Source organism: Aythya ferina, assembly GCF_964211825.1.
Source record: "Aythya ferina genome assembly, chromosome: 10".
NCBI lineage: Eukaryota > Metazoa > Chordata > Aves > Anseriformes > Anatidae > Aythya > Aythya ferina.
The window spans coordinates 12,743,820-12,765,019 of record NC_140306.1 but is presented as its reverse complement, the minus strand read 5'-3'; the positions used below and the strand labels follow the sequence as shown (position 1 = coordinate 12,765,019).

General features: G+C 42.6%; 1 protein-coding gene across 1 annotated transcript in view; it reads right to left on the bottom strand.

Annotated features, from left to right (window-relative positions):
• DNAH1 (dynein axonemal heavy chain 1) overlaps positions 1 to 21,200 on the bottom strand; it is a 76,128-nt gene that overhangs the window by 48,297 nt on the left and 6,631 nt on the right. Inside the window, exons 4-21 of the mRNA XM_084531259.1 lie at positions 20,832 to 21,006; positions 19,315 to 19,471; positions 18,342 to 18,474; positions 17,221 to 17,382; positions 16,455 to 16,707; positions 15,083 to 15,240; positions 14,089 to 14,300; positions 12,793 to 13,091; positions 11,648 to 11,798; positions 10,907 to 11,100; positions 9,363 to 9,588; positions 8,457 to 8,576; positions 7,504 to 7,586; positions 5,961 to 6,102; positions 5,344 to 5,499; positions 4,214 to 4,412; positions 2,534 to 2,787; positions 1,411 to 1,623 (exon numbers count right to left, since the gene is read on the bottom strand). Coding sequence (XP_084387385.1) covers positions 1,411 to 1,623; positions 2,534 to 2,787; positions 4,214 to 4,412; positions 5,344 to 5,499; positions 5,961 to 6,102; positions 7,504 to 7,586; positions 8,457 to 8,576; positions 9,363 to 9,588; positions 10,907 to 11,100; positions 11,648 to 11,798; positions 12,793 to 13,091; positions 14,089 to 14,300; positions 15,083 to 15,240; positions 16,455 to 16,707; positions 17,221 to 17,382; positions 18,342 to 18,474; positions 19,315 to 19,471; positions 20,832 to 21,006 — 3,287 coding nt within the window. The remainder of the gene's footprint in view (positions 1 to 1,410; positions 1,624 to 2,533; positions 2,788 to 4,213; positions 4,413 to 5,343; positions 5,500 to 5,960; positions 6,103 to 7,503; positions 7,587 to 8,456; positions 8,577 to 9,362; positions 9,589 to 10,906; positions 11,101 to 11,647; positions 11,799 to 12,792; positions 13,092 to 14,088; positions 14,301 to 15,082; positions 15,241 to 16,454; positions 16,708 to 17,220; positions 17,383 to 18,341; positions 18,475 to 19,314; positions 19,472 to 20,831; positions 21,007 to 21,200) is intronic.

Below are 21,200 nucleotides of genomic sequence, written 5' to 3'. Positions count from 1 at the left end.
AAAGGGACTTTGTAGTGCTAGGTCAAATTTCTGTGGCTAGTTTCTGTATTTTACAGAAGATACCGCTTCTGTAAAGTGAGATGGTATTTTATTTTGTGACAAGCGCTTTATGTGGGGAGAAGAATGACAAATAAAATTCCCCATATTCTGCAATTCTGCCATTTCCTCTCTCCTGTCTCACATAAACCAGCCCCAACCTTGCCTACAGAATAATCTATGAATAGATTTTCACGTAACACTCTGAATTAAGAGAATGAATGAAAAACTAGACATTTAAGATACACATCAGAGAGGAAATCCTGTTTATGAGGCAGTTTTAAGAGCAAGAATTAGGCTGGAAGTACCACCTCTTCTTACATTTTCAGCCATGGGAGACTGGAAGGTATAGAGAACCTGCCCAACACTGCAAAGCAGTGCAACTGTTTGACTGCCTTTCAGACTGCCAGAGGAAAGCAGCTTTGGTTACAGCTGTCTCCTATCATTCACTGTGCACAGGCATTCTCTCAACCTAGCAAGACTGTTTTTTTTGTGTGTTTTTTTTTTTTTTTTTTTTTTTTTTTTTTGCAATGCAGACAACTGTGTTTGCCATACCTCATCAGCTAACCCAATAAGCCAGTTCCCAGAAGAGGCTTCATGGGTCTTTAGTGACAGGAATGAATGCAATCAAAAGGAGAAGTAAGAATGCATAAAATATCTCAGTCAAAATGACACAGTAAATAGCTGAATTTCCCCATATCACTTTCGGCTTTAGGGCTTAGAGTAGCATTTCTGCATCCTTATGAGACATGACCAGCACTCTAGAAACCTATGGCTCCAGCACACCCAGATGGTAAGCACCAATAAACAGAATAAGGCAATGATGAATAACAGATAACAATGCTGCTGTACATTTACATGGCATTTACAGAGAGTTCTCCAATAAGATACTTGTACAGGAATTTTTCTCCTGCAGCAAAATGCTGTTCTGCAGGTGGCATCTAGCTGGGTGTTGAGCATTCAGGCTCAGGTCTGATGTGGAAGTGCTGGCACAGTCTGCCAGATCCTGTTCTGAACAGCAGTCTCCCATGTGTTTTCCTACACCAAGACATGAATGAGACTCAGCCTTCAGTTTGACATGATTACCAGAGTGCCTGTAAAGAATCTGTAAGGTCCATTAAGTGTAACGTTGTTAGAGATGCCAGTATAACAATGCTAAAAGGTGTTGTCAAAGGTAGCAAAGGCCTGAAATTACATCACTTTTCTTTGCAGAGTAAGGCGGTGAGATTAACTCCTTTACTAGAGTCAGAGGGCTTTAACAGACCCTCTTCCTCCAGAGAGACTATCCTCTTGGCAGTTGTCCACTCATAGAGTCCATATTAAAGCACAGACCAGATGCCTGCCTGCTCCATGTGTGTGTGGGGAAACTAATACCTGTGTCATCTTCAGCTTGTTTTCCCATGTGTTCATTCTATCCTCAAAAGCTTTCTTGTATGGTGAGAAGGACATGCTCTGAATCATGACAATATGATCATCTAGGAGCTGAGAAGCCTCATCAGTGTTTTTCAGGATAAAAGTGCCTGTGTCTTTGTAAAGTGACACAGTAAATGAAACAGAGCTCCATTCATTCTCCATCTTGTCGAGTACCTGGAACAGAGGGATGAGTAATTTAATTTTCAAATACAAACTGTGCAGCGGTTATCCCACCTTCCACATCTCTCTTAATGCCTCTCTCTAGCAGGCAGACGTTTGCTCTCAGATTCCATTGAAAAATTTATTTAATGCATCACACACTGAGCAACAGCATGTTTCCTCTGCATTGCCCATGGACTCAACACCTCAACACTGTCCTGAAAGGAACACCTTAAGGGGGAAAGGGTAGTTTCCCTTTCAGACATATACTGGATGCACAGAGGATGCCAGTAGAGTTCTAGTTAATGATTACAGTAATGATAGCTTTGTGAAAGGGGTTGCTCTCCACTTGGAACTCATCTGAGATTTCAGAGAACAAAAGCTGCCAGACAGTAATGACTTTCAATCAAGACCATCTTAGGTCACATCAGAATGGATGAATTGAAGCTGAAAGACTATCCAGCCTATGAATCTCCTGAGCCACCAAGTCCTTCCTAGCACACATTTACTGTGATAAAGGATTTATTACCTTGATTTCCAGAAACAGCTAATTTTCCCAACGTGACTTTTGACTGGGAGAATGCAGACAAACAAATTATTTCAATTTAAACACTTACTAATCACACTCTGAGGTGTGGGAACCAACCAGTAGACTAGTATAACCATCAGACAATGCTGTTATGCTGCAACCGTAGATTCCATGCAAGGCAAAAATAACTTATTTTAGTGAGTGAATTCAATTGGGTGGTCACTGCTCCCATCTCTAAGGGCAGCAGACTTCTCATTTGTGATGCAGAATGTGCATAATGCTCTGGGAGAACGTGAATACTACCCAAGGCGATGACTGCCTGCTCAACAGCTCAGCAGAAATCCAACAGATATCTCTGAAGACAATCAAAGAAACAAGTCACTCTCTCCTCCTTACATTCTCAATGGCATATTCCTTGCCAGCTATCTCAGCTACTTTGGTAATGCTCTCGATATGGTCCAGCAGCTTCATTTCCAAGCAGCGACAAAGTGTCAGATCAGGTTCTAGCTTGATATCGATGTTAATAGCTTCTGACAGCATCTCCCAGTGCCGGTTTCTCATACCAGGATTGTGAAGCCCTTGAATTAAGGGGATATATAATCTGAATTCTTCAATCTTGTCTCGGAATTCCATTGCTAGGCCCTGGCATGCTTTCAGGGAGAGAAACAGAAAAACATCAACAATAGCACATGATGAAGTTGTCTTAAGTAACTTCCTAAAAGTTGTTGTCTGAAATCTAGTGTGCTTATAGATACAGAGTATAGGGGTAAGAAGCAGGAGAGAGAGCAATGGAAAATGCAGGCTTGAAATAATGAGGACACAAAGGCTCTCTCAACGCTGCTACTAAGCAAGGATACAAGCCTGCTCCCAGAAGTGGACCTGCCTATTAGCCTCAAATCTGTTACAGGCAAGTCCATGCTAAGAAGAAGTATGCCTTAGCCTAGAGCTCACCATGAGATTTCCTTTCTGAGACACGACTACAGCACGTGCCTCTTTTTGATTGCAGGCTGAGTGGCTGCACTGCAGAGTCACAGCAACAATGTGAGCACCTCACATTCCCTGCTGGGTGGTATGCAAAGGCAAGGAGACTCAAGGCCAAAACACACATTATACCAGGTGCTAGGGAATATTGCAATGAATACGAGCAGGTATTCTTAGTATTTCTGTTTACCATAATGATTCATAGTTACTCATGCATCCACTCATCACCTCCTCCATTGGGGCTGATTCATGGCATTGTTTAAGAGAGAGTTTGAGTTAAAAAGGATGAATCAAAAATCTCCCACTGCAAAATATATTTCAATCTATGCCATCTGGTATGAAATTTTAGAATTATCTCTAAATGACCAATGTGTCTCAGAGAAACACGAAATGGGAAGTTAAGCTATGACTGAAGGCTTAATTCCAGTTTTACTAGGAGCCATGATTAAAAAAAAGACCTTCACATGAATTGCAAGGGCTGGATGCATCACCGAAAATTCATACACGTTTAGGCAGAAAGAAAAACAGTTATTACATTGCACAGGTAATTTCCAGACTTTGCAATTTTTTTTAATGAGATCTTTTCTGGCTTTCCACTGAATTAGTTGGCCAATGAAGAAAGCAAGATTGGCCAAGGGAACAGCACTTGTATTTAAATTCCTTTGCTGCCTGACCAGAGTAAGGGTTTAAATCTATACACCTCCGGTCACTTGACACTAGGCTATATAGTAGTTCTCTGTGAGTAATCTGAATAATATTTAATAATTTGTATGAAGTAGAATAAACTTCAAAGTAAGAGGACAGCTTTTATCTCAGTGCTGTCCTAGGAATTTGCAGCCTGGTTGTTTTCATGCCAAACTAGTACTTCAAGCAGCAAACGTATCTTGATGTGAATCATCATATTTCCACTTTTTTTTTTTTTTTTTTTTTTTTTTTTCCTGGAAAACAACTTTGCTAGCAGTTTCTCAGCTGGCTCTAATATACATAACACATCCATATGACATCCTCATATTCCCTGTTCTGAGCATTCTGTGATATCCCTCACATCAGTATGCCAATATGCACCAACATCCTTTCCCCAGACTGTGTAGCTACCTGGTGAGTCCTTGAACTGCTTCACGCATCTCTGCATTGTCTTAAAAGAGTCATTGACATTCTTTTCTAGCTGTTCAGCCTCAATTTCAATGAGAGGATCATTCATCCAGCTCTCATGCCAGCGTATCCAGTCTGACACTGTAGTCCAGAGATCACAGTATGGCTGGAACTCCTTAACCATCCCGGATAGCTTACTGTACTTTGGAAAGAGAGAAAAAAATAAGCATGCCGAAAGGCTATAAAGGGCACAGATCTTTTTTGAATCTCAAGTAAGCAATGAGAAAATTGTACTTTCGAGTATGTATGAGACTCTTTTGTACTAAGGCCACAACATAGACTCTGAGGGATTGCATTCAGCCAAAAACATATCCAGTGGAGGAGTGCCTGCAGCACATGTATGGCATGAAAACACTCTCTCCCCTTGCCTTTACAAATGCTCTGTTGTGAATGATGACATTTTGATAGGCAGTCTATACACACTCAGAAAAAGTACATGCTGCACATCATATTGAACATACTGAAATTTGGGTCTGTACAGTGAAGGAGAAGTAACCACAGACTGAGGGGTAGAAAAGGATCATGTAAACTCTGCTCCTACTCTGCAGCCAGACCAGGTTGGACGTGGGTGACAATGATTTGCTGACATGTGAACAGCTACAAGCAAAATGAGTCTTTGCAGCTATATAAACTGTTGCCTTAGGAGAGAGAACATGCTACCATCTGAGCCCATCCAGTGGACTACACACTGCTTTGCACATTGTCATTCACATCTACACAACTGCAGTAACACCCTGACAGAAATTGATGCATGTTAACTGCTGCATCAAGACCTTCCCTATCTAATTCTTCCTCATTAAAATCACTCGAATCTGTGCATGGACACCCAGAGTCTCTCACAGAAGGGGTAGTATCAGGCCCATGAGCATTCATCTGGGACAAGCTCCAGCATAGTGGAGTGATGGAACAGCATGGTCACTCTACAGGCCTATGGAGCCTCCCTAGTCAGTGTCAGAAAAAAATAGCATGAAGGATTCCTCCCTGAGGAACCGTGACTCATTATTTGCTCTACCTACCACCTCGAAGGCCCAACAATAGTTAGCATCCTGTAGGTATAAGGATCTGACACTTACATTAGTAACTTTCATCCCAAATATTCTTTCCCTGTTGTTGTAGACAGCTGCCAAATTCTGAAGCTCCTTCAACTCCTTCCTGACCAGCCTTGCTTCGTTAGCCAAACTGTGAGCTTGGGAAATGTCCACCTGAATGGAAAATCCACCTACAGTCAGCTGGAATTAAAAAAGACAGTCATGAGGTATGGCTCAGAACCTGAGGGCTGCCTCTGGGAATCTCAGCTTCCTGGTGTGTTCTTTATTATACTCAAAGGTAAGATTTTTCCAAAACTCTGATATTAGTTCACACTTCCACACAAAGTGAGTTCCCTGACTGAATGCTGTATATCCCCCCTTGACGGCAGCACATCAAGATGCTCTGCAGAGAATTGAGTAAGCAAGAGAGGAGGAGCATGTGGTGCCTGAGCACCAAGAATCAGAATATTGTAACTTGCTGAACATCCTCCTGATGAAAAGTCAGTGTTTCCTGCAGAGTACTGCAGGAAATACTGGATAATTTTTGGTCCAACAATATATTAACCTAAAAACACTAAACTAACATCTAAAAGTTTCCCTGGATGACCATAAGACCTTCCAGGCCCTCTTCTCTGGGCAGTTTATTGTCAGAGGCTTAATACCTGCATCTCCTCCAGTTTCTCTTGAAAGCTGCTGTGATTCATGACCTGGATTTTGCGAAATTTGTCTTCATCCTTTATGTGCTGGAGACGAATGGACTCAGTTTGCATAGTTATTTTCAGGGGCCAGTAACTTGCAGTCCACCTGTACTCACATGATATAAAGAGGGAAAGAGAGACTTTTTGAGCATATGTTTTGAATGCTTAAAAGAATGAGAAAATCAACTCCCCAACTCCCACCAAACAAGGAGGCTTTACAACAACAGAAACACATGTGGTTTCAACAAAGCATTTTTTTCCAGCTTTTCTTGTTGGTATGCAGTCCTTGTGAGTAGACTATTGAATTGGAGCGGTCTCAGGAGAGGTGGAGGGCCTTTTTAAAAGGAACAAATCAAATACGTTGCTGAAAAGCTAGGACATGGCAAAATAACAGTAGGCATCCAGTGGGAATGTCTTTCTCTGACTGTATTCACAAGGAACTTGAAAAAATGGGGTGACAGTCTTGATTTGTGGATTTTTAGGGCTCCTGAAAAAGCCAGTCTCCTGTTAAGTAAGGAAATCAGTGACTAGGATAACCCAGATAAAATGCAGAGTGCCCTGGGGACTGGGATGCAGATACAAGAAAGGCTGCACAATGTGGCCGCTCATTTTAAGACGCTTCTTGCTCAGCCATTGCCTACTGTTATTCCATTTGGACTTGTTAGTTTGTGTACAATGACAAATAAAAGCTTTGCAGCATTATGTTCAAGGTCATACCCCTTCCAAGCACTTGGGAATGCAGTGATCTGCTAGTTCTGCACGTGCCAGTGGGCACACAGCTACATCTGTGCTAAGCTGTCCTAGAGCTGAGCTGCTTTCCTGTGCAGTTTCTGTGGGTTTATTTCTTTATTTTTTCCCCCATTGTCCACCCCATCATTCTAGTTTCAGAAGCATGCTGTAAAGACTCACTAAAGTTGTAGACATAATGGACCATGTCCATATCATATGAGAGCAGTTTGCAGGGCTGAGCTGACCTTAGAAGCTCTGTAACGGTGTGTGTGAGCTGACTCGGCTACTGGGGCATAGTCAAGTCCCAATCTAAATAACATAGTCAAGACAAAAATTAAGAGGAGACTGCACAGAGAAGAAATACAGTAACAATGATACAGATTTATATTCCTTCTTATTCCTCAGCAAGTACTGGGAGTGTTTCTACCAAGACCTTGGAAGTGTCCATTCAGTTTCAGACACACACTAAACCATGTCCTTTGAGATCTTGCAAAGGCCTCCAAAAACAAACAAACAAACAAAAATAAACAAAAGAGAAAAGAGGCTTAATATGTTAAATAGGTTAACAGCTACTAGTTTGCCTTGCCCCAGGCCTGAAGGCAGCATGAATCCATGCTTCTCTATAAGCTTCATTTTAAGAATTCAGTGATCATATAGCTGAGAGGCACTTAAAAGTTCTGCTGGAGCTCTTGATAGACACATAGACCCTGAAGCACTGAGAATGGTAATTGCTGCCAAGTGTCCCACTTTAACAGTGGGAGGAATGATTTGTGCTCACTTTTGACTGAAGTCTTCTTCAGTGAGATTGTAAAGGAATTCCTCCAGGACCTTGTAATCTTCCATGACTTCATGAATCAGTTCCTGCACGTGGTGAGAGAAAGAGACAAAAAATAGGTACCTTCAGACCAGACTGATTCCAACTCTCTCGTTTATACCTGATTTTCATGAGGCACCTTTGAATAGCCTTAGTCACATGAGCTTAATGTTAGTGATGTAAGGCTGCTTCTCTGCTGTGTAAGCAGTGAGAATGGATTTCCAAGCCCTCGTTCTGCTTATGATCAAATCATCATATCACCCTCTGTTCTATATGAATGAAAAAATAATGGGCTGAACAGAAACTGGGTGTCTTGGGTTATACTCCAGGTTTCTCATTTAGCATGGACAAGTCAGTTTATAGCTTGGTGCCTTTGTTCCTCATGTGTTCAACTGGGAGGAGACTACCATCACAAATTGCTTTGAGGTAACTCAGCACCAAGATGTCCTACTAGAAGAAATTAGTTAACAGCAAAACAAACATTTGGTAGGAGATACATTTTCTTGAAAACACCATTACGTTTTTAAAAGACAGATTTTCGAAAAACAAATGCAGAACGCATCATGAAGGTAGCAGAAAGCATATACATGTATAAGCCCTTCATAGAATCACAGAATGGCTTGGGTTGGAAGGGACCTCAAAGATCATCTAGTTCCAATGCCCCTGCAGGGGGCAACATTTTTAACTGCTATTTTAGGTTTGTTGATGTAGCTATTTACATTTATATATATACATGTTATATATTATATATTTAAAAATATAAATCTGATAACTAGGAACCTTATGGTATTGCATACATTGACATAATCACAAAAATAAAAAGTGGAATTATGCTTCTGAGACCCCATACATTGTGCTGATAAGTTTTCTCCCTACTCCCATGGGTGTACCCCGCCCATGAGGGGAGTTTGCCTTACCTTCTGCACAGCCAGCTGCTCAGGGACTCCCTTCATCCACTCCCGCAGCTCTGCCAGGTCCTCAATACAGTTTGGTTTCTCATGCATCTTCAAGCTGACAGCTGTGTATGCATCACAGATCTGCAACAGGACACAGCAAAGAAAAGAGCACCCCTACAGGTCTGCAGCTTCAGCATGGGGCTACCAAGCTTCATCAGTTTGAGGACTGATCTTTTCCATAAATAAGCAATGGCAAAGGTCGTTACGGTACTGAGCTCATAACTCCCCACTTGAGCCAACCAAAACTGAGGTAAGCAACACCTTTTAAAAATCAAGTCATTAATCACTAATGGTCAAATTGGAAAATGTGTCATGATCCACCCACTTCCCACTCTGAAGGTGGTCTAAAGTTATGTGTACACAGTGCCATTCTTTTTCTTTCCACAGTCTTGCTCCACCCATCTCATTTGAGGTAGAATGAAAAGAGGTTGGGGGAAAAAAAAAAAAAAAGAGGAAGAGGAACAGCAGGTATGTGTTTGAAATGATAATGATAACAGATTTAGACAAACCTCTGAAAGATGCAACTGTTTATATTTCAGTTATCTTCAGAGCAATGAGAAGGATTTGCCAGCTGTCTACTAGACAGATCTTTTCAATCCACAGGTACTATTTTTATAAGACAGTAGGGTATTGAAGACTTGCATCTCAACAGATTTTTTTCAGGCACATAATATATTTAACAGTCTGCACATTTCCCTTCCTGTCTTTTTTTTTTTTTTAACTAATAACTCCAATGCAACATTTAGAATGTTCTCAGTAACATAGCGTCAGTTGTTGTCTCTTGGCCATCCCACAAACACACTGACTTCAAAAGCAGGAGGACAAGACAGGACACTGAGAGGCAATCTATGGAACCAGGTAACTTACATTCTCCACCTGTGAATGGAGATTTTTAGCCAGTAAGTCCAACATGGAAGTGGCAAGTGCTTTGTATTTTTTGGACAAATTTTGCTTAACACCTTCTACGCTGACATGGAAGGGACCAATGACGACAGAACTAGGTAAAGAGTTGTCCAGATTCTCCATTTCAGACAAGTATGTGTTTACTATGGTCATTACATCCTGAGCAGATGGACATTGCTCTAGGTAGTCTCTGCAAGTAAAAACATCGACAAAAAAAAAAGGTAGAATAGACCTTAAAATTATTTGAACATCCCTGCTGCCTGAAGGATGTCCAGACATGTCCACCCAAATGATCAACACATGAAATGAATGATGTGTGTGTTCACAGTTATTAAAACATATATCTGTTTGAATGCACGCAACTTTTGCAAATGCAGACTGAAAGGCACTCAACTCCTAGACCTTACAGCCGTAGATTTGTCTACATAGGAAGTGAGGGGTTTTTAATATCATAGTAAAGTACATGAGTGCTAGCAAAAAGTCTCATGGGCTTCAGTGTAAAGTCCACCATGTTAGCAGAGATAAGTCCATTGATGGGTGACCAGCCTGCTCAGAAGGCTCTGCAGTACTGTCTTCACTGCTACAGCTTCCACCACCAAGCAGAGGAAGCCAGGCTGCCTGTGCCTACCTGCGTTACAGCCACACACACGCAGCAAGGTAGACAGGCCCCCAGTTACAGAAGGTACATGTACAAGACATCAAATTGGTATGTAGCTGGATAACGTTACTAGGGAGAAAGGTAAGGGACAGAATCAAATCTGCAATGGATTTTAGAGCACAACAGGTGTGAAAATAGGAAAACATGCAAAAAAAAAAATTAACTGTAGAAAGGGAGTGGAAGAATGATGGGAGAGGTATCAAGGCAAGAGGAAAGGGAGAGACAAAATGAAAATGCTGGTGTAAACAGGGCAAGATTAGGAAGCAATGTTTCCTGAGAAGACACAGAAGCTTGTTAGATGGGATTTGTAAATTTCCGTAGTTGTAATAACAAAAGAAAAACGGCTTCAGTTCAATGGTTTGGACTGACTGGAAAAAACAAAAATAACTGGAGGGTAAAGGACAGCATAGGTGTGAAGAGAAGTTCTGGCAGCGAAAACAATGAGGCTGAAACAAAAGAAAACATTACTTTCTACAGAATGCTATCAGCCTGAACAGACACTATTTGAAGTCAGAGTCAAGTATGCTAATTAGATTTTCAAACAGGATGAGTCATTTTTAGGGCCATTAATATCTCCAATTACACTTACAAACATGTCAGGAATGTGACTGCTGTCAGAGGCACAAAGAAATTCTCTCTGCCACCATCAATTTCCTTTAAAAGCATGGGCCACTGCCCATGGCAGAAGGCTGCCTCTGATGGATGTCTGATCTAACATATGAACATCTGAGACATGTCACACACATTTGGGGGCTCAAAGCAGGTCCCACATTCTCTCACACATTCACTCAAAAGCTTTCAAAAAAGTCTTGTGTTTGTGTCAGAGGCACCTCTGTGAGACACCACTTACTTTAGCAAGTACTGGATATCATTGTTATTGAGCTCCAGGAACTTCTCGTATTTCCTGGCATAGGCTTGGAGAAGGATCAATGTCTTTTGAATGGCAGACCACAGAGTCTCACGTAGTTCTTCCACTTCTGGTTCATGCAAGCCCACTGAGTCCAGCAAGGGTGTGCCCGTGATGAGTATGTTCTCCATCACATACTGGAAGAAGAAGAATAGAGGTATTTCAGGACTAGCAGAGCTAGCTATGGCCCCAACAGGAGAGGCGGCTGGCTTCTTTTGGAAGTCATGCAGACTATCCTTAATTGTGTCAGGAACTGTTTTTATCAGTTTTAAGCTATTAAAACAGGTCTTTCAAAATAACAGGGAGAAGGATGAATATGCAGAAGAGATCTGTACTACACTAATGGCACTGGACACGGTGCTATTTCCTTTATGAATCTATTTTTACTAGCTCCCATGCTCTCTGGACAACCACGCTACTTAGGACATGGCTCCACAGAACCTGCAGCAGCCAAAGAAGAGATAGAAACCATGCAGAATAGTTACAGAGATGCAGAGCACAGAGAAACACTGTTAGAACAGCGCTGCATTAGCACAGCACTGTGCCCAAATTAACTAAACTGGATTCTTAGCTACCTACTTCCGCAGCTCTCTCCCTCAGTACAAGCTTGTGGGTGTTCATGCCAAGCTGCAATGCACTGGGGAGATGTGCACAGCTGGATCGCAGCTGATGCAGAATAGTTACCTTCTCCAGCTGTGGGACAGTGTGAGTCACCAGTATTCCCTTGTCAAACAGAGAAAGGAGGGACTCCTCAAAGCTCTCCAGAGAGGGACTGAAATGAACACCACCGTCATCTAGGACAAGGTCTATTACAAAGATCGGATTCCTTTGAGGCCTGCACCGGGAAGAGACGAGGAAGAACAGAGATGTTTTTTGAGAAAACAGCACACAACTATATCATAGTGGTGTTGATACTAAAATTGCCTACTGGATAGGAGATGAAAGCAGAGGAAAGGAAGACTGCTCCGTACAGATGAAGGTACAAAATGCTGAAAAACCTGTAAAGACACTGAGATCTCTCATCTGACTAAGAAGGAAGTGGCAATCATGACCAGGATCCCCAAAAGACATAACCTTATGTTGAGAACAGAAGCAGCTTTACAGAAGAACCACATTCAGCACCTCTAATATATTCTCAAAATGCCTTCTGGAAATTATATCGAGTATCTCCCAATCTTGCATGTCAGCAGCACAGCTTGGGATCAGCTGAAGCCAGTGCAAAGACTTCCACTGATTATGAGGTCTCTAGTAAGAGCCTCATGTGAGTGGCAGGTTTTTTCCTTTTCCTCCTGTTTTCAATTTCTAAGCTTTTGTTTTTTAATACCACAAAGGATAGAAATCCTTAAATCAATACTCAAGGGGGAAAAAAAAAATCTAGGCACAACGACAGCCTGAATTTGGTATTCCTCAGAGATCCCAGGACAGATCCTAATCCTGGGCTTTAACTCAAGAATGAGAGGAATTAATGCCCATAATGCTTCCTGGTATTCTTCTTCCTGGGTTCCAAAAAGAAGTTAGCAGTAATTCCTTGCTCCTTCCAGGATGTTGTAAGCGGTTAATCTTTAGAACAGGATGTAAAGTAGACCTTGGTTCTGTTGGGGTGCCTCACATCATTAAATCAGCAACTTGAAAGCTGTACTAGCAGAGCAGCAAGCTGTGTGTTGGTCTCACAGACCCAAGAGAATGAGTCAGATGGAGGGCTGGGGAGAACAGCCCAGCTTATAGCTCCCATACAGCTCAAAACTTGCTTGCAGAAACAGTAATTTGAAAGACAATGACACTTTTATGCTCTTTCTACCCTTTGACCTTCTTTTCTCTTCCTTCCTTACCTGTAGGGACTATTGATGAGGTCATCTCCCCATTCCACGTCCTCTGAGCAATTCAGGACACTATGGCAAGCATCCAGAAAAAGCTGAGTGAAGCTGACCAGTGATTTCTGCACCAGACTACGCACAGAGTCCTGCATGATGAATCTGATGCGCTTCATCAGCTTATGTAGTTTGGACATCTGGTAGATATCCCAATTGCTCTGTTCCAGGTTGTACCAGCCTTTGCCTGCATTTCTCAGGCTGCTCTTTACTGCAGTCTTTAGAGTATTGATCCAAGTATCCTTGAGAAATGTCTGAACCTAGGGCAAATAAACAAAGCAAGCTGTGTAATCCTCCAAGGGCTGACAGGAAAACAGTACGGCCAGGTTTGCCGGGTCTGCTGGATTTTCTCTGTGAAAAGTAACTGTTTAGTACTGTAACTCACAAATCCATGCATACACTTGTGGCATTGAAGACCTGCCATATATCTTCACTGACAAAAGACCTGCAAAATAAAGCCTGATATGAAAATGCAGGAGTGCTCTATTATTTCTTTTTATACATAGTCTTTCCTTTTTGTTCTCTTTTCTATAGAACAGTATCCGTGGAGCTGCCTGTGTCAGGGTCCCTTATAAAAAGTTGTGTAGACAGTATGATGAGCAAGTAAAGGACATAACGTCGTCTTCTCTTGACAAGCGAGGAGAAAGGGGGGAAGCAACCAAGGGCAGCAGCAGCCTGCAGTGCTTTAATTTATTAAAATACCACCAAGTGTCACTTTTGCTCCACAGGCAGCTGCTGCTTGTGTTCAATAACACACTCTCAGTCACCGAGTGGATGACAGCACTGCCTAGCTGAAACAGCATGGGACTGGGAAGGACTGGCACATGCCCTCTGCCACTACATAACCCTTGGCAAGATGTGTAGCTACTCTGCATGGCCATACCCAGTGTGCAAAGTGCTGTCCTCGTTTAGAGAGCAAGAAAATCTGGTGAGAGTTACTACAGGGTTGCAATTTTTTGTCCTAGTCTGTCTATCGACAGTGCAAGCAGAGTAATCTGATTAAGTACATGAAGAACAGAGTGTAGAAAAGCATTACCCCCATGAGTGCTTCAGGAAGAATCTTGTGCCTTGCAGCTGAAGGGATAGGGAAAAAAACAAAAACAAAAACAAAAACACAAAACAAAACAACAAAACAAACTAGAAAGCTGTTAAGTGCCAGCCAGGACTGTAATCTGCAGGAGATGAGGAGGGAAGAGGAGGGGCTGTGTAGCCCTATGTGGCTGTTTGTTTAGCACAGAACTAAGAGCATTTCCTCACCTGGGTGAAGGTCTGGATCTGGATCTCTTCAAACTCCTCCAAGCTGACATGCTTGGCTAAGGTTGAATTAAACAGAGACATGGTAGCTGCCTTGTTGCACTCATCATGAACCTGTGCAAGGACAAGGATAACTTCTGGCTTGGTCAGGAGCGAGACAAAATTGAAGTCTGCTTGTTGTTTGCCAAAAGGGTAGTCTGGGATGCAGATGAGCCCTGGCACCAAAGAAAAGAACACATTATTACTTGCAACAGCAACTCAATTTCTGTTATAGAGGAAGAGTACAGATCCCTTTAAGGGTAGGGCTTGTGAAAAGGACTCTCCTCCAGTGCACGAGCTTTATCATGAAAGCAGTTTCATCACATGGCTGAATGAAAGAGTGTCTGCCCTGCAGCAGAGACATTCTGCAGCCTCCCATTAGGAGCTGAGGGACTGTTGGTCCCTGACACATAGGACTTGTGGAATCTTCCCATTGAGGCTTCAGAACACAGCTGGATCATCTCAAGCTACTTCTAAACTACCTGAAGGCGTTCCAATTTTTGGAAGGATTTAGTGCACAAAGTACCCCTCCCCTCATCCCTTTTACTGTGATCATTTCCCTCCAGTGTGAGAGCATAAAAGAGCCTGACTTCTTTTACACCTGAAGTATGCCACAGCTGAGCACAGCAAATAGAAGGCAGCCAGCCCTAGCATAGTGCAGAGTGAAAGACAGTGAAGTTAATTATACTGCCATGCATTTGGTGCCATTAAAGGTGCAGACTTACTGCAGCTTAGCTGATGGATGGTAATGTGTTATAGTGAGATAACATGAACATGCAAATACACTCTAAAAAAGAGCAAGCATACTCAGAAGTCTCATATCATCTCTTCCTGCTGTCCCTTATGAGCCTTAATCATCAATGTGAACCTGAGAGTTTCTGTAACGAGGTATAAAACCTATCATAGACAGACATCCTATAAGCACACCAAGTTCAAACTATTCCACTCTATCCCATACCTTTCTCTGACACTTTCTTCTCCTCTTTGTCTGGCAGGGTGATGTAAGAAAACGTCTGAGGTTTGGAAGTGACGACTTTGTCAAAGATGATCCTGTTCATGGTGCGCTCATAGTCTAATCTCACTTCTTTCTCCAGACAGCCCATACAGTCTAACACTCTGTTACAAGACATGGGAACAATGATAACCCACTATGTCTAAGCAGAAGCGTGTCTGTAGCTTTAATGCAAGATGTATCCTTCACTCATTCCTGGATCTATTAACCCAGAAGCTCACTTAGTACTAAATATATTAGCACAGCTGTGCAGAAAACAGAACAGCCATCAAAGCCATCAACTCGACATTTAATGTTGGAGGTAAATGGGGACCTAGAAGTAGGACTGCAGCCTTCTCAAATGTCTTTTCATATCAAAGCAAAATCTCTACTGGGGGCATGCGGACATAGAAGCATTACAGAGGGGAGGGTTAATAACAAAGAGCCGAGGAAGCTAGCTGGCAATTCTGGAGAAGCAGGGGTATCTGAAGCATCTTCCCAAATGCCTCCTGCTGAACACCTCTTGATGTTAGCTTCCTTAGCCAGAACATGTGTATAAGTGCTGAATGCCTGCTCTGCTTACCCTAGGAAATCATCATCTTTCACTTCAGGCACACATAGTACTTTTCTTTGTGCCTATATTTCTGTTCACAGAGACCAATTACTCTCCTACCCTTCCGTTTAGGCTCATGGACTCTACGGACCCTAACACCTTCCTGTCTGAGCAGGGCAATCAGTCATGGCTGATTCTCAGCAAAACCACTAATGGCTCATGATTCATCAACCCAGGAACTCTTAAAATGCCTTCCTGACATGAACTGCATCTCAAAGAGACACTCGATTATATATCCAGGTGGAGATCTCATGTTCTGTTTGCTTCACCCTGTGCAGATCTTTTGATTTGCTTTTTGGAGCTGTTAACAAGTAGAACTGTCACCAGCAAAAAACAGCCAACTCTCTGGAGGCAGTTGGTGGTCTGCAAATCAATTCAAAAATGACTGATCTGTGCACTGGAAGCACAGGGAGACAGCAAGGTCAACCAGGTCATTTCCATCCAACTTTCTGCTGTTGAAGGCCACTTAACTGCATGTGTAAGCACAGCTCAGTGGATCTGCACGTGAAGTCTATCTCCTTCACCCCATCCTGCACAGTGACCAGGCCTCCCATCCTACCTACTACTGATGACATTCGGGACAAGAGATGTGCACATGCTGGAAACCAAATGAGGCTATGAGTTGGCTGTTCAGGATCTGCCTCAACTGCCACCCACTTCGTACCCCTGTGAAGCCTTACAACAGGGCTGAAGGCTGAGACACAAGACATGTACTTGATATTTTACCTCTTCTCCTTCTTCAATTTGGGAGTATGCAGAGCCCACAGCTTCATTCTCCCCAGGCTCTTCTCGCTGATGCTATTTAGTCCATCTGTGGGCATGCAGTCCACATACAGGTGATAGAGCATCAGTGCCTCTGTCTTTTTACGCAAGTTGTTGGCAGAAACTACCCGTTGTGCAAACACTCGAGGATCTTCAGCCAGAAATAGCAAGCAAACTCGTGGCACCCAGTACTGACATGACAGCAGCGGGGCCCTTCCTGGGAAATGAAAGTGAAGTTTACAGAAGTCTACAGGGAACACAAAACTCAGAATGGCTTGTGGTGCTGACAACATCTGAGGGACAATGTAACTGTGTTGGCTTAATGGAGATCAAAACGAGGGACAAATTCTGAGGAAAGCAAGGAGCATGGAATTAGTAGCATCTCCAAGCCTTTCAAAAGGTGCAAGTTCATCTTAATCTGTCCACTTCCCCTTCAAAATGCCCAGAAAGACCAATATTTAAGTTGTCACAAAGGCAGGAATGGTGAGAGACAGAAAAAGCAAAGGCATCTCCTCAGGGAAGCCCTCAAATAGGTTATCAAAATGAGGTATGGACTTCTCTCATCTGGAAGTTTTTCAGGGCAGGTTAAACAGACATGTCAAAAGTGGTATCAGGGAGAGGGTTAAAGGACTTCTTTACATCACTCCCATCTTTGCTTAGGACTAGTGTGGGTAATGGACTGGCTTTCTGAATATATGCCAGATCCCCAAAAGCCTTACTTGAAACACACCTTCTGGAGTTTTTCCTCCATTGAGGATGGGTCTCCCTTCTTCATCACGCACCATCCCATTTTCATCCGTCTTATGGACCAAGTAGAGCTTTGTCTCCTTATCATAATCCAGAACGCCAACATCAATCCACTTGTAGATTAATTTCTGGCTTTTGGGGTCCTCTGAGAGAAGAATCAAGGATTAAAACATGGTTAGTTTTTCTAACTAACAGGTTAGGGGATTTTTAGCCCTTTTCCAGAGGGCTATAGCAAGCGCTTTTCTGATACGAGTGGTATGGCTACAATCAAATCCATTTACTAGCTTCAATCTCTGTCAATCTCATTTCTGCTGTGATCAGCTAAATAACAAACTCAGGTCTCACTGTTCAGCATTGCCAATTGTTTGCAACACCAGAGCCCTCCATTTCCCTCCTTTGGGGTGTGATCAGGTGTAGTGTTCCCCAGGGCAGCTGCACAAAAACAGCAAGCAGAAGTCAGCCATCACATGCTGGCTGCCCAAGAATTTACACAGCTTAGCTTTTAGACATTTTGGTTTTGCAGCCAGCTAAGCCTCCAGAGGTTACTCCATAGCTGCAGTCAGTACTCGTGCCACCTCCTATGCTTCTAAAGCTTGTGCATATGTGTTGATATGAGCTGCAGTCACAACCGGACTCCACTACAGGTGTACCTAGTAATGTCTTCTCATTGGGAAGGCTCTGGGTGACAGGAAAACAACATACATTCATGTCATTTAATTTACCACAGATTTACCCCTTGGACTTTCACTGTAAACTACACTTGACTTCTGATCTTTCCTGAAATCCAGACAAAATATAATATGTTCAAGCTAACTTCAGCCTACATATCAATAAAGCAAAATTTTGACTGTACTGACTTACAGGCAGAGAAACAGGAAGGTAAAAGTCAGAGGCTATTTCTAAAATGTACAGTCAGTCTAGGTCAGGACTGACAGTCATAGAGATCCTTGGTCTCTTGCTCTGACTGCTTTAACCTGGTCAGAATGAGCTACTGCTTTTCTACTGTTCAGAGCTGCATTCATCAGAATCTATGTTCCCTTCTGTTAAATGGGCCCATAATGGTTAGCACTGCCTCACTTGAACAGTAACTCATTCAAGTTTTACCATGTCCCAGCACATCATCTGTAGGTAAAAGTGCTTTTCCAGGCACTGGCTTTCTATCAGGACATCCTGGCTCCAGTCCTAGTGAGATCCACTCTTCTGGTGTTCGACAGTCATACTCTTCATCGTCAAATATCTAAAAAGCCAGGGCACGAGTGAATTTAAGTCTTGTTTCAGAAAGAATAAAATACCTGGTACAAAATTTAATGAAAGAAGTAAAATACAGAACATCTTGAGTTGGAAGGGATCCACAAGGATCATTGAGTCCAACTCCTGGCTCCCCACAAGACTGCCCAAAAATCAAACCATATGTCTGAGAGTGTTGTCCAAACACTTCTTGAACACCAACAGGCTTGCTGTCATGACTACTACCTTGGGGAGCCTGTTCTAGGGCCCCACCACTTTCTCAGTGGAGAACCTTTTCCTAATATCCAATTTGAACTTCCCCGATGAAGTTTCATGTCATTCTCTCGGGTCCTATCACTGTCACCAGAAAAGAGATCAGTGCCTGCCCCTCTGTTTCCCCTTGTGAGGAAGCTGTAGAAGTTTGCAGTTCCTAAACAGGCTACAAAAAGCAAAAACATTTAAGGCAGAAAAGCTGTGCTGATCTTTGATCAACAGTTTTCTCACAAAGAGCAATATCTGCACCTCTAGGCCTCTCCAAGGGAGAGACCACCACCTGGAGAGGTTCCATACAAAAATACTGTTGACTACTGCATCCAGAAGGAAACACGAAACAATACCTTCTATTTGAACGCACAGATGACAATGTGGAACATCCTCAACGAGGATATAATGGAAGTTATGGATGCCCTGTGGAGGATGCTCACCATCACGTAGATATCTGTCAGGGCCCAGTGTTCCAAAGCATTGCTTTATTCCTTGTCGTATCAGTGACAGCTAAGCATCCTGTGATTCTCAGAAACATCCTGTGGTATAAGCAATGAGATCACAAGTGCTAAATGTGTTTTCTTACCTTTAGTGGGAGGTAGGTAGGAAAGACAGGATCTTTTTTCTCTTCAATAGTTGGCATATTTTCAGGATCATGGTGCCTTGGCATCAGCTGATTGGAGTCTATCCCCTCACTGGCCAAGAGCTGAGCAACATCGAAGCTGAGATATAGCCGTCTTCTCCTGTTTTGGATTGAATAGGAGAAAAAAACATTTAAAGCATCTAGAAGGGCTCCCATACCTATAGCTCTACACATCCTTGCACCGGGATGTTGCAGGCTTACCAGAAGGCATAAGAGGTCATCCGAGCTTTAAAATCTGACAAGCTGACACACTGAGAGCAGGGTTGCAGGAGGCTCCATTGCCAGCCTACTGCCATTGCCAACAATAACTGCCACAGTCAGCTGTGTACACTGAGCTGAGCCAATGTGGAAAAGCATCTGGTTTCAGTCCTGTCCTGGTTTCAGTTAGAAACCAAGAAAATTACCTTTGTCCTAACTGAAACCAGGACAAGTCCAAAACAACTGCTGTGGGGATCAGCCTCACAATGGCAGAGAACAGCTGGATCAGAGAGCACTCTCAGAGACCTAGCGCGCACATGTTCCGCTCTTTGTGGATCCTACCAGTGTTGTTCTAAATAATTTTTCCAGCAGCAAGGCTTGCTTTCTTCTTCAAGATGACTTACTAGCTGGTGGGTGTTTTCATTTTGTTTTTGTTTTTTCTTTAAATGTGGATTGTATCATTGAATATTGTTGGAATGGGCTGCCTAGGGAAGTGGTGGAGTCACCATCCCTGGAGGTCTTTAAAAGACATTTAGATGTTGAACTTAGCGATATGGTTTAGTGGAGGACTTGTTAGTGTTAGGTCAGAGGTTGGACTCAATGATCTTGAGGTCTCTTCCAACCCGGACAATTCTGTGATTCTGTTGATGTCAGGAACTCCCACACCCACAATTCAATTGGCTCAACTGGCAGGACAGGGACAAGCAGCAGGAGAACTGCAATGAGCACTGGGGCCAGGAAGAACCAGGAACTGAGAAGCTTTTTTATCACAAAGATGATTATTTGGGTCTAATTCTAAATTAACAGTGCAGTCTGAGCAGTCAGAAACGGTACAAAACCCATAGAGCAGTGGTCTCAAAACTTTCTGATCATGCACCTCTATCAGTAAAAAGTTTTTAACACTAACCTATATATGTATATAACTTATAAATAAATGGACATGTACTAATATATTGCATACGTTACAAAACAAACAAAAATATAAATTAAAAAGAGAGGAGAAAAAGATTAAATAAACAGTATTTTAATTTTTTTTATTTTATTTATTAATGGTACAAAAATATTTTCTTGCTGCTCCTCGGTGGATTAATCGTCTTGTACACCCTCTGGGGTCCACACACTCCATTTCAGACACCACTGCCTTACAAGACAGTATTTTCCTAGGGATTTTTTATATGCCAGCTAATAAAAGCAGGAATCAACACCTTAACCTGCTGAGCCCATTCCATGATGAAGTCTTCAGCCACTTTCTGCTTACATACCTCTCTACTTCAATCCTCCGAGGGCACTGCCCTGGAAGCCTTTGGAAGGCAATCTGCACTTTGGGCTTAAATGACTCTACTGGGAAATCTGACTTGATGAGGTTCTTAGTGGTTGGTCCAGTCACTTGCGCATCCAGGACACTTTCAAAGTCCTCAGGCATCTTGAAGGTTGTGACTAAGAAACAAAGAAAAGTAAACATCTGAAATCACCAGACATCACTCCACTTTATACCCACACACACAGGAGCACTGTGCTATCTACTGGGTTATCTGCAGAAGTTGCTTCACTAGATTTGTGAGAGAGAAATACAACAGGTAAAGGGGAAACAAACTTTAATGTCTTGGAGATGGAAGATCTTTTTGCCCAAT